This window comes from Cyprinodon variegatus, unplaced genomic scaffold (assembly GCF_000732505.1).
Source record: "Cyprinodon variegatus isolate N-32 unplaced genomic scaffold, C_variegatus-1.0 Scaffold971, whole genome shotgun sequence".
Classification (NCBI taxonomy): Eukaryota; Metazoa; Chordata; class Actinopteri; order Cyprinodontiformes; family Cyprinodontidae; genus Cyprinodon; species Cyprinodon variegatus.
Window position 1 is genome coordinate 168,806 of NW_015151424.1, and position 15,879 is coordinate 184,684.

Here is a 15,879-nt window from a genome sequence, read left to right on the forward strand (position 1 = left end):
AATAAATTGGTGCTGCAGGCCTTAAAGGGTGATTTTTCCTTCTGGCTCTTTGGCTATAAAAAATAAAGCTACCATATCTGTTCACCACATTCTTGTTGCTAATTGATGCCTTTATGTCCCTTCCAGTTCTAATCAATAAGCTAAACTCTTGTTGTGTGTCTTATTCATTAGTGTGGCTGTGAAAATGTTTATTCTGTTATCATTGTTAATTATTGCTCAAATAAATATAAGCTACTATGATAAATCATGTGATTAGCTCTCATTATAAAGTAGAAAGGAAGTAATTATTAAGTTACCCTGTCTAACTAATTCTGCCTGGTTTACAGTTTTAATTGCATTTTATAGGCTCTGGTTCAATATGGAAAATACCAGCCCAAAAAAAGGAACCTTGCTGTAGTTAAACTGAGCTTCACAATATGTTTGATATATTATTTAGAAAGGACTGCTTGAATCCAATTTTTGAAAGGATGAAATATCTTGGGTTGCATGCATTCTCACACGTATGGTATGTTACAGTTTAATGTGTTCTGTCGTTTCGTAATGCTCACACCTTGTGTCCCATTCAGTTATATCTTTACTAAAGCAGACAGGCAACTAAAAGCATAGTGGTCCATGCAAAGATTGATGAAAAATTAGAATAGACTTTGCAGCAAAGGAAAACCCTGATCTTTGAAAAAAAAAAAACACTGCAGTCATTACAAAGTGGCATACTCGGATCAGGTGAAAAATGTGCCTAATAAAGAGAAATGTGCAGCTTAGTTACAGAAAATGGAAATAAACCTGCAAATATATGCTGGGCTTTAAAACACAAAACAAAACCAACATTATGGAGCAATAGAAAACAGTGCAAATAGCACTTTAAATAAATGCATTGATGCATAAAAACAAGAGTAGATAACCTTTGCAGTTAACAAAAAAGCAGTGAAGCGTATAAAAGGGTGAGAGACAGAATCTGGGATGCTGAAGTTCTCGACTACTGGGGAAATTATGTCAATACTAAGTACGATGTAACAAAGTTACATCGTACAAAATCAGCGTCGCTATCAAATATTTTCCAGATAAAGGAATTATTTATTCATTATTTAGATTAGGGCCAAACTAGAATTAGACAGACATCAAAACCACAATATGTGATCTAAGATATTCTGCTGAGATTAAAAACACACTTTGTGATGATTAAAGCATTTATTTGTTAAAAAATATAAGAAAAAAACATATTTTTGTATTGTTTAATTCTCTTGGTCTCATTAACTGGATATTGCTCCTAGTCTGTATTGATAGATTCATGAAAATTGACAGAATGTTAGTTTATTGCAGCCGGAAGATGTGAAGAAAGGCCTTTTTGTAGTAAAATAACTATTTATTTCCACATGCAGGTAACTAATAATAATAATAATAACTTCTAATAATACTAATAATAACTTCTAATAATACTAATAATAATTTATTTATTTTACTTTCTGGGAACGGATAAACAAGTCTCCCCAAAGTCTGGCACCCTGAAGAGCCCACCGAAAGGCTTCGACACTTCTGTTATCAGCAAGACCTACTATAACCTGGTAAGGATGCCTGTTACACTCGCAAATATTTAACATATAGGTCTATAAAGTTGGGCTAGATGGGTCCTTTGATGTCTGTATGTAATTTTATTACTGGATGTGCTGGAAGGAATGGTTGAAAGTCTGATGCAGAGACCAATGCATTGTATTTCTTTTTGATCTGACTAAAACACCTTAGAATGAATATTTCTTTTATTTTCTCATAAGCTCATAATCATTAATATGGCTTGTCTTCTTTATCCCATAAAATGTACTCTGCAATCTAAAGAATGAGAAGTAAAAGGAAACAAGAAGCCGGCTTTAAGATCACCTTTAAATATACCCACCTTCTGTTTGCTCATTTTGTTTCAATAGGTGTTGCAGAACATTTTAGAAACAGAGACGGAGTATTCCAAGGACCTTCAAAGCCTCCTTACGAACTACCTGCGACCCCTTCAAAACATTGACAAGTACGGCTGGATTTATATGAATCTGTAACCTGCTATCTGGGCAACAGATAAACGACAAACTTCCCCCGACTCACAGTTACTTGCATGATCTCCCTCATTCAGGCTGAGCAGCTCCGACGTGGCTCTGATTCTGGGGAACCTGGAGGAGATCAGCACCTTCCAGCAGATGCTGGTTCAGTCATTGGAGGAGTCTACAAAGTTAGTCCCCCCCCAACACTAAATATTCACACCGACTGCAACTTATTCAGCCATAAACACACCGACATTTAGTGTTGAACATTACAATATATAGACCGTGTAGAGCTTGGTATTGTAGAGGTTTTGGATTTCAGACACGTCTTTTTTTTTTTTTTTTTTGGTATTTATCAAATACGGATAAAAGGTTTTGGATTAGGATGGGAGCACTACAGATAGATTCCAGTCAAATAATCCTTTATCAGACTTTATTTTCAAACAACAGGTCATTAGATCCTGGGAATAAACAGGTATTTGTATGTCTGGTAAAAACAAAGAGATAAATGTAAACAATGCAATCATAATAATAATTAAATAACTATAGATACAAACAGCTATGCTGCTTGTTGTCCTTATTAACAAGAACACTATATCCACTAAACATAGGACTCTATGCTATATAGTTAAATTAAGACCTTTCAATAGATAAACTTTAAAGTCTGCTGTAAGCTAGTATCAAACACCGACACTGTTATAACAATCAGAGCAGTTGGCAACATAGAAACTGTAATAAAGAAACCACATAAGTACATCAGAACTAATATAAACGGATATAGAGCTTGATTTAACATGTGTCATGCTACATATATTGAGGAGAACAAGTAATGAATAACAGCGCTCTGCATCTTAATACATGGAATATCATGACTAAACTATGTTGAATCAAAATACATATAAATGGAAAAGTAGATAAAAAAACGCCAACACAGCGTCAAACTTACTTGGTGTTCATAAAACCAACACATAAAACTGGAAACTGAGCTGCGCCCCGCATTCACTGTTCAGGCGCTGATCACGTGATGGGGCGTTCAAGTGTTCCGTGGAAATCTCAGCACTCATTAACAGGCTTTCAGACAGTTTGTATGCTTCTGTTTGTTTGCTTAGGCTTCCAGAAAGCCAGCAGCGGGTAGGTAGCTTCTTCCTGAATCTCATGCCACAGATGAAGGCCCTTTACGTCGGTTACTGTTCCAACCATCCCTCTGCCGTCAACGTGCTGACCCAACATAGGTAGGTGGATAAACCAGTTATATTAAAAAGTGAAGCGATACACTACGACTCACTATTAACGGTCAGAAATAGCTCCAACATCTGGATTGGAGCTGCAGATGATTAGAGATGCCGGTTCTTTGAGGCTGAGTTAGGAGCTGACTGTAATTATTATCTGTTTGTTCAATTTCAGTGATATACTGGGGGAGTTTATGGAGGCGCATGGTGCAGTCATCCCAGGGATCCTAACGCTCACCACCGGGCTCAGTAAACCATTTATGAGGCTGGACAAATACCCCACCTTACTCAAAGAGCTGGAGAGGCATATGGAGGTGTGTATTATGGCCTGGATTTTGTTGAACCTCTATATTTAGCCTTTTCTTTATGTGTATTGTAATGCTGTTTTTAATGGTACACACAAACTCCTTCCAGCTGCAGTATATTTTACCCAGTGCCACCGTGCTGCAGTGATTTATCTACTTCAACTTGAGACTGATCCAAACCAGAGAAAAGCTGTTTGCATTTGTGTTTTTTTTTTGAGTACAAAATTAAACAACAACAAATAAAAGACAATTATCCCCTCCAGTGAAGCTGTGCTGTTTCTATCAAAAAAAAAAAAAATCTCCTCCCCAGTTTTCAGTCTGTTCGATTTTGCACTTTCAGATAAATTAATAACAATAAAAATCTATAGTAATCTTAAACATAGTTAGGAAGCTATTCCCACTGGACAAAATGTATACATTTTTGACAAGAAAAATTGGGTTTTAGCCGTGTACGTACAGTATGTGGCTGACGGTATCAGCAGCAGTGCAGAAGAAGCGCTCTGAGGGTTTTGTTTTGTCTTAGCACACAAAAGTCACGTCATTTTTACATATCACCCAACCTTATCAGCTATTCATCTTCTCTTTTTAGGAGAATCATGCTGACCGACCAGATATTCTGAAGTGCATGGCATCTTTCAAGAATCTCTCTGTAAGTTCAGTGCTCTTCTCCTGTCACATGCAGCCTCTAGCTGCAGCTAGATTAAAAGGAAGGAACTTTTTTTTGTTCCCATTTGTTTAGGCTCAGTGTCAGGAGGTGCGGAAACGAAAGGAGCTTGAGCTGCAGATTCTCACTGAGACCATCCGGCTTTGGGAGGGGGACGACATCAAGACCCTGGGCTCGGTGATATATATGAGCCAGGTCTTGGTCCAGAGTCCAATGTCTGAGGTATCAACAGCATCATATCACACTGACAGAATCCAGTCAACATTATATATCATTGCACACACACTGATCCATATTGATAGTTTAGACCAGTGTTTCCAAACTGTGGGTACTCGTATCCCTAGTGGACTGCGAGAGTATTGCAAGGGGTACATTAAAATATTTTATTTATTAGGAAGTAAAATTAAATATGGCTGGGATCTGTTTTGCTTTCTGAGGACCCAACTGAAAAATTAAACAAGCCTTTTTCAACCATAATTTAAGTTATTCTTGTATGTTTAAAACTAATTATGTCAGTCTGACGAAAATGTTGCTCTGTATGTTTTTCCCAATTTGCCAAGTTTAAATGTAGTGGAGTTACTCAGAGGAGCTCCAGTTTTATAAATACAGGTTTATAATATGATTTTATTTTGTATTTATTTCCATTTCTTACTAACTTCCAGGCAACATATTTATGTTGTTTTTTTATTTGAGATGGAAAACATATAATTGGATGGACAGATGGATAGAAAGAGAGACATAGCAAAGACAAAAACATGAAATGGAATGAAACGGAACATTAGATTAAAAAATAATAATGACAGTCATTTAGGAGGCATTAAACTGTCTAATAGAATCTGGGACAAAAGATCTTCTGTATCTCTCCATTCTGCTTCTCACAGAGATCATTGTCCTAATAGTCTTTATTTCAGTTATCATACGGTCCACTTTTGGACGATCATCAACACTTTTGGCTGAGGGGCGGTACTCATTGTACAACAAAATACCCAAAGGGTACACAAGTCAAAAAAGGATGGGAAACTGGTTTAAACCATAATAACATTCCTGCATTTAAAAATCTTGGGTTTTATGTAAAATTCATATTTTCTTTTAAATGTTCTTCATTCATAAGTTTTACATTTTGAACATTTTGAATTTATTATGATTTATTGACTAACAACTTTAGAATGCCAATGAAGAAAGTTATGTAATTTCAAAATAAATGGTTGATATGTTTAACTTAAATAACATATCATTTTCTATTTTATGTTTAAGAATAGAGGCAAATATTATCAGTATTTCAGGTCTACTTTGGTGATTTTTTTTTTTTTTCTAAAATTATTTTAACCGACAACGTTTAAAATCAGCTTTTTTTTTTATAAACAAATGGTTATTTAGAAAAATGTAAGCATTGGTTTGTGGTCACACATGGGAGTGGAAATTGGTCTGATTTGTGGGTTTATGCATAGTTGTAATTTCAGTTGTGAATTTGTGGTGTAGAAGCAGCCTAGCTTTTGAGAATGACAGCTGAGTAATGTATGTGGCTGCAGAAATATGTAGCTTAGCTGAGGCATAATATATGCGGGCAATAAAATGCTGTGCTGAGGTAACACTGCTTTCAGGCATGAGACATTGAACACATCGTAATGTAACATCGCTTGTCCCAGTGAACAAAAAGACATCCTCACCCCCTTCGCAAACACTCTGATGCACCTTTCCGAAATTGTAGGTGACCACAGACCGTGCTGCAGACAGGAGGTCGGCTTGTTTTGTTTTTATGACTGAAATTACGGGAAACAACTTGTGAAGTTGGAACAACTAGAAGATTGAGGCGCGCGAGAACGCTGGGACCCTTTTTCCACCTGGATGTGTCCAGGTACATGTCCCTCCGTTGTGGGACAAAACTCGCCCCCACTTCCTCACCGCCTCGGCCACATCTAGACCCACAGCGTATAGCACAGACAACGCTCAAAATTGAGCATAATCCAAAATGTCTGCGTCAAGCTCACTGCGACACACTGCTGCGGGTAGCATAACCAGCCCTTTAGGAGAATGTATAGAAGCCAATTAACCTTACAGTCATGTTTTTGGAATGTGGGAGGAAGGCGGTGTGCCTGGAGAGAACCCATGCATGCACAGGGAGAACATGCAAACTCCATGCAGAAAGACCCCGGGCTAGTAATCGAACCCGGAACCTTCTTGCTGCAAGGCAGCAGTGCTACCTCAGCAGTGCAGCTCAAACATGAATTATAAAGCTTAAACTTAATGAAAGCATCTGTCCCTCAAATGTTTTTTCTTGTTTTGGGCATTATTATTTGATCTAAATGACTTCTTATTTATTCTAAAGGTTTGCCTTCTTTCTGGTGTTCAGGTTAGCATATGATTTTGCTGAAGTTAATCTCATGCCGTTCCTTTTTGATTGAGCATTGGTTCTCTTTCAGTGTTTTAAAATCCCATAGAGGTTTGAACCTCCTTCCATTACTGAGTGATGATCTTCTGATCATGTCCTCCTGATTTGATGTTTTTGTTTTGTGTATTTTTCAGATATTTTTTCTTTTTTGTGAGTGTATCGTTTTGTTATATTGCTACAATAATTGATGGTAAATATTGATTTATCTTTAAAACACACAGGGTGTAACTTTTTTTCACATAATTGTGTTCCCTTCCTCGCTCGATCAGCTGAGATGAGGAAGAAAAACAATATAAAGGCTTAGATGGATAATTATAGCTTCGCTAGGGACCCATGTATGTAGTACCAAGACGGGTTTAAAGTAGATCCATATCCTGAAACTTTCTGTACAGAGTTGGTTTGTTTTCCCTGTTTTTCTGTAGCCCACCTTCCTTTAGCCTTCCAAAAACATATTGAGTCTTATTTGGTTCCAGTTCCTTATGATCCTGTGAGGTTTAAGCAACAATACAATATGCAAAGTTTTTTTTTTTTTTTTTTTAAACCTCTCCCTAAGATCCTCATGCACCCCCACTTTTCTCTTTATGACCAGGAAAAGAATGAGCGCTACCTCATGCTGTTTCCTCACGTCCTCCTCATGCTGTCTGCTAGTCCCAGGATGAGCGGTTTTATATTTCAGGTCAGACATCCCCATCTCTGTACATCAGTATAATATAAAGCAACTGACTGGAAATGTATTACTTTAATCATCTCCTTTTGGCGTTTTCCTTTTCAGGGAAAGTTGCCTTTGAACGGCATGATAGTGACCAAACTGGAAGACTGTGAAGCCCATAAAAATGCCTTTGAGCTGAACGGTAAGACGACAGGGAAAAGTAAGCGGTTAATGAACACGAAGAAATCCTTTCAAACACGGCCCTCCCTCTGCGTGCAGGCACAATGTTTGACCGTCTCCAGGTGGTGTGCGCAAACCAGCAGGACCTGCAGGACTGGGTGGAGCACCTGACGAGACAGATCAAACACAGCGCCGCCACGGCCCCCAGCCACAAACCGCTCACTGTCCCCTGCCACACGGTCAGCAGCGGATCGTTACACAGCCCGTTGTTTTTTTTTCATAAACTGAACATTTCTGTCTGTTTCACACCTACTGTGATGCTAGAAATCAATACGCTGTTATGGCTTTGCATAATCTGTAACCATAATTTGAAGCCTTACAGTGTTGTATTTTAAAGTATGATTTTATTGCCAAAAAATTTTTTTTAAATGATTATTTAATAATAAATAGATTTAATTTCATTTTTTTAGCTTCCATCTCATCCACTCACTCCATCCCGGCACGCTGAGAGCAGGGCCATGACGGTGGCTCCCACCTACCACACCCTGCCCCACCCGTCCTCTCATGGAACATCCCACAGCACAATGACGTGGGGCCCCCTGGAGCCCCCAAACACTCCCAAACCCTGGAGCCTGAGCTGCCTGCGGCCTGCGCCGCCGCTACGGCCCTCTGCTGCACTCTGCTACAAAGAGGCAAGGGACTCTTTTTAAGCTTGACCTTTTTCATTTATCATTTACTTGGAAAATCTTGCTTATAAAACATATTTTCTGCTTCCTGTTTGCAGGATCTTAGTAAAAGTCCTAAAAGTGTGAAGAAACTTCTTCCTAAACGTAAACCTGAGAGAAAACAGTCTGAGGAGGAATTTGCTGTGAGGAAGAGTATGTGTCAATAATCTTTGGACCTTTTTTCTAAACTATGGACCAAAGTTCAGTGTTGATGCCTCTGTTGTATTATTATTTTTTTTTTTTCTTAAACTTGGCTATAAGATAACTTAGGCTTTCAGCTCTTTTCCACTGTTCTGGTAGTGTGTTCCAGATAAATGGGTCATAGGAACTAATTAATAGGAAATATCCATGTTTGGTTCTGGTTCTGGGTGTACAGAGTAAACTGGAACTAGAAGACCTGAATGCTCTGAGAGGTTGATACACTGACAACAAATCTGTTACGTACTGAGGTGGTGATCCATTCAGTGATTTATAGACAGAAGGATTTGAAAGTCTATTCTCTGAGCTACAGGGATCCAGTGGAAGGATGTCAGAACTGGGCTGAAGTGCTCTACTTTCTTAGTTCTAGTGAGAACATGGGTAGCGTTTTGGATCAGCTGCAGCTCTCTGATGGACTTTTTAGGCAAACCTATGAAGACACTGTTGCAGTGATCAATTCTAAATATAAATGCATGAATACGTTTTTCTAGGTTCTGCTTGGAAATTAGACCTTTAATCCTGGAAATGTTCTTTAAGTGATAAAAAGGCTGACTCTTAAGCGTCATTATTACTGTGCTTCTAATTCTCCCAGAAAGTGACGGTCTGACCCCTTGAGATGTGAATGCGGTCTCTTCTACCCTGTTAGATGAGTTTTTAGTTGTTTGGGTTGAGTTAGAAGCTGCAGGAAAGCAATATGTTGACCAGAGGTCCTACAGCAAGAAATCTGAATTAAAAAAAGTAACAGCACTATTTACTGTTGATTTGTCTTCTATTTTCCATAAACTGTAAATATAGGAGTAAAATAAGTTTTTGGTTTCCCCCTCTGAGGTACGGCTGCTCTGGAAGAGGACGCCCAGATCCTGAAAGTCATCGAAGCGTACTGCACCAGCGCCAAAACCAGGCAGACTCTCAACTCCAGTAAGACGAATAGAAATCTAATAAATGTTCATTTAGAGGAGAAGTAGAGACTCATTCTGGTGTTTGTTGTGTTAGTATGATCCATATTTCCTTTGTTGCAGTGCAGTCTAATTAAGAACATTATAATGGAGCATTTTTTTACATTGTTGTTGAAGCTTGATGTATTTTAATGGCATCAGTCAGCCCATAGCTTGGTGAAACATGACCTTTATTCTCTGCCTATCTTTAACGCTGGTATTCTGAGCTGCTCCTTCTAACAATTTCTCCTTTCTTTCTCTTTCCTGCATCCTTCTTTTTGGCTTTTTTTTCCTGATTTATCTTGAGTACCTTTTTTCCATTTTAATGTTTTATTTACCATACCCTGTCATAATTCCCTCCATCTTTACCTTTTGCATCTTTCATTCCTTCTTTTATTTGCCATCTGTTGTGTTTTGCGAACACCGTCCCCATCCCCCTTTTCTTCAACTCCTCGTTTCCTCCCTCCACATTTATTTTTAAAAAAAACCCCGGCCCCACCAGCCTGGCAGGGCACCGACCTGATGCACAACCACGTGCTCGCCGACATGGATCAGTCCTGCGTGGACTCGCCAGGCCGCCGCAGCAGCGTGTCCCGGCCAGAACTGAGCTCCGACCTGTCGGAGGACTCTGACTACGACTCCATCTGGACCACCCACAGTTACAGGATGGGGTCGGTGCCGCGAAAGAGTTGCATCTCGCACCAGAACTAGAGAATGTACTGCGCCGTCCGGCTGTAACATAATGTAACGTAGAGTGCGCTTACCTCTTAGATGTATTAAAGAAATAGATTTTTTTTTATTTATATATTTATTTTTTACTTTTATTTGGGTAATTTATTGCTTTAAATTATTTTTCGACAGCTTGCTTGAAGATGTTTTCTGCATTTTCCTGTTGCCTTTCCCTTTTTTGTGCCTCCTCTCTTTCTGTAGATGTCATGCAGTAAGTGTTAGCTATTTATTGTTCATTTATCTTGAATGTGACCACTCTCTTTGTTTAGCCATAAATCGGGTGGACTCTGATTGGAGAGTATGGACGTTTTGCTGAGTAGTTTAGGGGAGGGAGTGACAGTGGACTTATTTTTTTTCCTGTCTGATATTCAGATGCAATTCAAGAATGAGTGTCTTTAATTGATCATGTATTTGTTCTTTTTCAGTATGTAGTTTTGGGGTACGTTTGCTCAGAGATAGCACATGCTAAACAGGCACACGTGTTCAGGCACAAATCTCTCTCCTGTCTGCAGAATAAAGCTTGCAAATGCAGATTCTCTGTATTTTACATTAAGTCTTTCATGACCTAATGTTGAATTGACAAAAAAACCCCACTGCTGTAGGAAAATAACACCCTTTGATTAGTGAATCTGTTGCTAAATATAAAGGCCAGTAATTATCATTGCGTTCTTTTATAGCACTTTCCTACAAGGTATTCAGGAATATCCTGAGAGCTAATCTGATTCCTTGAAATCCACAGTTTGAATCAAGATTCTTTAAGTGCAAGAGCAGGTAAGCATTTTGCTGAATTCTTTGATAGACCGTAAAAAATGGGTCCTATTGCAATTGGTCGCTAATTTTAAAATACACAAAATAAAGCTGCAAAGGTGTTCATGGTGCATTGATCCTAAAAAATTATTTTTCACGTCACAACTATCTTCAATGTATTTTGCTGGGATTTCATGTCAAAGGTTGCTAACCTTCATGTTTCTGTGTGTTTATTAACAAGCAAACTTCGGAGAGCAGCTTTACAGTCATTAAATTAATTAGCTCAGATGAGGCTCCTTTATCAGATTTTACAATACTGCTTTTTTAAAAATAGCCTTTAAGCAGATATAAAAATATTGTTTTTAACCCCACCTTTCTATATCGGAAGAAAGGAAACCAAATGTAAATGCATCTAACACGTTTTTTTTTATTTTTTTTATTTTGTTTACCAAAAATGTAAAAAACTCTTCCTCACTCTTGCATAAATCACATATAAAAAACAAATGGTGAATATCTCCAAATCATTGTCTGTGATCGAACCTGAAATGAGAGCAGTAGTTCTTTGGCAAATTCTTTTATTGTGTTGCAATAAGCACATTTTCTGGAAGTTTGAGTAGTAATTTACATTCCAGCAATTTGTTCTGTCTAAATTTTCATCTGATGTCTTCTGTAAGCTTTTTTACAATTCAATATTTGTTCTTAGAATGTGTATCGATGGGACTGGATTACATCCCTTACTGGGTCAACATAAAACAGCTTTAGTTTTCCTTACATGGTCGTATTTTTTTCTGGAAATAGCTGTACCTGCTGCGATTATTTACTTCTGAAAAATGCTACCAGTCACTTGATTTGTACGGATAATGGTGGAATTCAACTAAAAATTTTATCCGGCCTGTTGTCCTGTTTGTTTGTTCAGCTAATGCCTATAATGTAATGTTGCTAGAAACAGATTGATTCTGCTAGAAGGGAAGAGTTGGGCTTAAAGCTGCCCTTTTGGAACTAAATTAACCAATAGGAATGTAAAGACAAGGTCTGAACAGGATCCTTTCGCTGTTTATTCAACATGTCTTGTAGCAAACTTTATACTGGATGGTTAATTGCTTTTAAGCTTCTATACTGGTAGTTTCTTTCTTCCGTAAAAGAAAGTTTATCCGTGTGGAGAGAATTACAGCAAAATTTTCCTCTTGAACAACGAATCTGCTGCTCCTTCAGTATCAACATAAGCTTATCATATTAATTCCTACTGAAATAACAGAAAGTTTGGACTGCAAAAAGTGTCCATCTAATCAATTCTTGTAATCTGATATCTAGCTAAAAGGTATTTTTTAAAATCTTCTTTTAAGAATAATATACATAGCAAAAACAGATTGTTAGAAAATGTATCTAATTTAGAGAAAATTCTCTAAATTAAGTAAATGGAGTAAGATAATTGCACTTACACTTGGTAAGACGTCTTGAAGTCATGATATAAATTCTGAAAACAAGATATTTCTGTACTTGCAGTTTATTGCCCATATTTTAATGTAAAATCTTCTCAGAAGAAGATTAATAATCTAACAGAATCTTCTTTTGCTCAGTATTTTAATCTAATCTTTAATCTTTTGAACTAAACAAAGATTTGTTAGATGGACACTTAGTGCAGTTTACTGTTGTAACTTCAAAAATAAAACAGCTTAACGGATGTGAATACTTCCTCAATGCACTTTATTTGAACACCGATTATGGACAGAAATTCATCCTAATATATGATCTTCTCCATCAGAGGGACTAATTTGTTTAGCATGGTATTCAAAGTTTGAAGGAAAATGCATCTGCTCTTTAAACCTACAAGCTCAAGCTGAAAGCTGTTTGTCGATTGTGGGTTAGCTCATCATGGATCCCATCTTTCACTGCTTTTGTTCGAGAATAAAAAATATAAGCCTAACCTGTCAGATCAATTCGCCTGCAGAAAACTGTAGCACCTCATCAGCTCCACCTACAGTTGTTAGCTTGTAAGGCCTCCCATTATTTCTCTCATTAATACCTATTTTTATGAAGAAGTATTTTTCCAGTATCGTTATGAAAAGTACAACATAAGCATCCTTATACAGTGAGCAAAAATAGAATGACACGAGGAAGATATGTGTGTGTATATAAGGGGTCCATGGTACAGTTGTTCGTATAATTTTGTACAGATATTAGTATTTCTTTTTTTATTATTTATCTGTTGATTTGAAACGGTGTATGTCAATGTTTACAAAATGATCTCTGGAAGAATATTTTTCCCCTTCTGATCGGTTTTATTTGATCTGTGTTAAAGTTTACAATTAATAATGAAATGTTTTAATTATTTTGCACAATCATGTGACTCGCGAAAGGAGTAACAGGTGTGGACCCGATGAAATTCAGTACTTTTTAGTGTCTACCAAGACTCTTTATGATATAATCCTAAAGATAGAGTTAAGTATTCAGTGTAATTGTAAAGTGAATACTTATTCGTAGTGTAAATGCTCTCCTTCAATGGTTTGATGGCATTGAAGATGGAAAAAAAAAAAATCAGAACAAACTAGAAATGAAGAAGTTAATTTATTTTAACTTCAGACGGCTGTTAGAGTGGACTTGGCATATAAAGAGCACATTATGTCCCTTTTTGTAAATAGTTGTCTTGCAGCCAAAAAAAAATAAATAGCAACAAGAAAAAAAGATCTAAGAATATGGCTGCTCTTCTATCATGTGCTGAACTTTGTGACAGATGTATTCTGTGGTTAATCTAGTCAACCTCTTGGACAGACAGGGTGAAAAACAAACATTGTCTTTAGCCAACATTGTCCTCTGTGTGCTCTAATGTTGCATTGAAGTTCCACCTGACCGTGTCCTTTCTTTTAATGCAGCCTACAGTGTATTTGTTCTACACTACTGAAGTGTTAAAAGTCCCAAATGCTGTATTATGAGTTTTAATAAATCTATCAGTTGATAGAAACTGGCCTTCTGTTGGTTATTAGATCCTTTGTCCTACTTTTCGGGTCTTTTACTTTCCTGACTCTTGTTTTCACGTCTTGACTAACGCGCTAGTACCAGCATGCTTCCTGTAACCCCAGCAGAGAGTGGTGCTCAACTGCCACTCGCTGACCAAAACCAGATCAGACAGTGAAGTACCAGTGGTTGTTTCCTTCTCTGTTTTGACCCAGGATCGCGACCCGACACGGGGCTGCATGTGATCATCCCTAGTGACGAGAAAGTTTTTCTAGACGATCCAAACCGCAACGGACAAAGTGCACTGGAAGAAAAGTAAGAGTCACTGCCGGTGGTGATCGGACATTTTTTTACAGGCACTTTTCCTTGGCATTATATTTATTTATTTTGTTGATTTCACTGTTGCATGCTAACCTTTTCGTTTCTATGTTGGCTCAGTGTTACAAATTACAACTTTAAGAATTTTTAATAACAGAATTTTAGCTTTTTTTCCCCTTTAAATGTAGATTTTCAACAAACTTTTTAAAATTATACTGCAGCTGGCCATAACCCTCCAATGTACCTCAGGCTTGATGTTTGACCAGACTTTCCAGCAGCTTCTAGAACCATATTAACTGGGTGGTTTCCTGAAATAGTTCAGACTTGAAAGCTAATCTCTCAGTTATGTGACTTTAGGATCTTTGGTTTGGTTTGTTACCAAATCATGTCCAAGTCTCCACCATCTAGCAGCTGATTAGAGGAAAGACTCGAGCATTTAGAAGTATTCATTTGTCTTCTCAAAACAAACCCCCAGGATAATGCTACCTCCTCTATGCTTGATATTTCGATCTCATCTTGACTTTTTGAGCAAATGGGTCAGATATTTGCCCTATATTGATCAGTCTATGAAGGGATCTTTTTTTTTTCCATCCAAGGGTATCACTTGAGATTTGTCAGGTTAAAAGCTTGATACATGTGAATGCTTTTGAGCATTCTGAGCAGACTAACTTTAATGCTCTTAAAAAGGTTTTAAAGAAAAACTGTTTAGATGAGCTCCATGATAACCAATAGGGGTGGCCTGTTACTAAAAATATACCAGGATCGTGTTGATTCAGAAGCTGTATTGTAGAGCTGCATCTGCCTAATATCTTTAGAATATATCAGCAGACATGTTGTATGTAAGATAACCTTACCGAAGTATTTCCCATTGTTGGGCGACTAAGACCAATATGCGACATTTATGAAGGTGGTGATGTAAACATCTGAACAGTATTGTAACAGTTGTGAAACACAGCCTAAATATGACTGATACTGACTTATTTAACGGTCCATTTGAATCTGATCTCATTGAAGGAGTCTGGTGGATGTGGTTTATGCCCTACGGGATGAAGTTCAAGAGCTGAAACAGGTAAATGTTGGCAGATGTTTTCAAAGATAATCAGTGAGAGTTTATGTTTAGTCCAGTCCTTTTGCCAGGACTAACCGTGAAAATAAAAATTCAGATATAGAGGAGAAAAGCAGACGTCAGACTCGAACGATTTGCAGTGAATAAACTGTATTGTGAAATGGAGAAACCATATGTAAATGGGACAGGTTAGAGGGCACACAGAAGTCTTAAATGAATTAATACATTTGTGTTCTTGAGGACATTTCATATTAGTTTGTAGAAGCTAAAAAGAGAATTGATTAATCGTTGTAATTCTGTTGTAATTTGTGTTGCAATTTTGTGCAGATAGTTTGGAGATTAACTATCTTAACGTTTCAACATGTCGTCAGATCTGTGCACAATATAAGGTTGATGAAGACATGAGGGTCTAAGTTTGGGGCTGAACGAACAGGACAGGTTCGCTTTAGAGCATAAATCTATTGGCCTTTCCATCAAACATCTGTGTCTGACTTCATGCATGTTTTCCTGAAAAAAGACCCCCCATAAACAAACTCCTAAACCTCGGGGGAAGTCTTTCCAGGAGAGCTGAAGTTATTCTAGCTTCTTAAAGACTTAGACAAACTTTATTGTCATTTTGTATGCACAGAGTAAAACAAAATGTCCATGCATACAGCTTTCCCAGCAGTGAAATCATTTCCATATATAAAGTGCAGCAGTGATCATAAGAATATGGTGCAGAATGCAGTAGAAACATTTAAGTGGAGTTCTATTTAAAGGGATTTGAAAACTTTGC

The 15,879-nt window shown here is 37.5% G+C and overlaps 1 protein-coding gene across 2 annotated transcripts in view; it reads left to right on the plus strand.

The window, feature by feature from the left end:
• The window catches only part of LOC107100440 (rho guanine nucleotide exchange factor 7-like), a 39,678-nt gene that overhangs the window by 21,839 nt on the left and 1,960 nt on the right, over positions 1–15,879 (plus strand). The window contains exons 6-20 of one of the 2 annotated variants that reach the window (XM_015398907.1): positions 1,480–1,559; positions 1,914–2,008; positions 2,111–2,206; positions 3,128–3,250; positions 3,423–3,561; positions 4,142–4,201; positions 4,292–4,438; positions 7,195–7,281; positions 7,378–7,456; positions 7,534–7,673; positions 7,905–8,126; positions 8,219–8,312; positions 9,186–9,275; positions 13,936–14,035; positions 15,053–15,107. In XM_015398907.1, the coding sequence (XP_015254393.1) occupies positions 1,480–1,559; positions 1,914–2,008; positions 2,111–2,206; positions 3,128–3,250; positions 3,423–3,561; positions 4,142–4,201; positions 4,292–4,438; positions 7,195–7,281; positions 7,378–7,456; positions 7,534–7,673; positions 7,905–8,126; positions 8,219–8,312; positions 9,186–9,275; positions 13,936–14,035; positions 15,053–15,107 (1,607 nt within the window). Of the gene's footprint in view, positions 1–1,479; positions 1,560–1,913; positions 2,009–2,110; positions 2,207–3,127; positions 3,251–3,422; positions 3,562–4,141; positions 4,202–4,291; positions 4,439–7,194; positions 7,282–7,377; positions 7,457–7,533; positions 7,674–7,904; positions 8,127–8,218; positions 8,313–9,185; positions 9,276–9,794; positions 10,602–13,935; positions 14,036–15,052; positions 15,108–15,879 lie in introns of those variants that run through there. The other variant, XM_015398908.1, reaches the window with a different exon arrangement.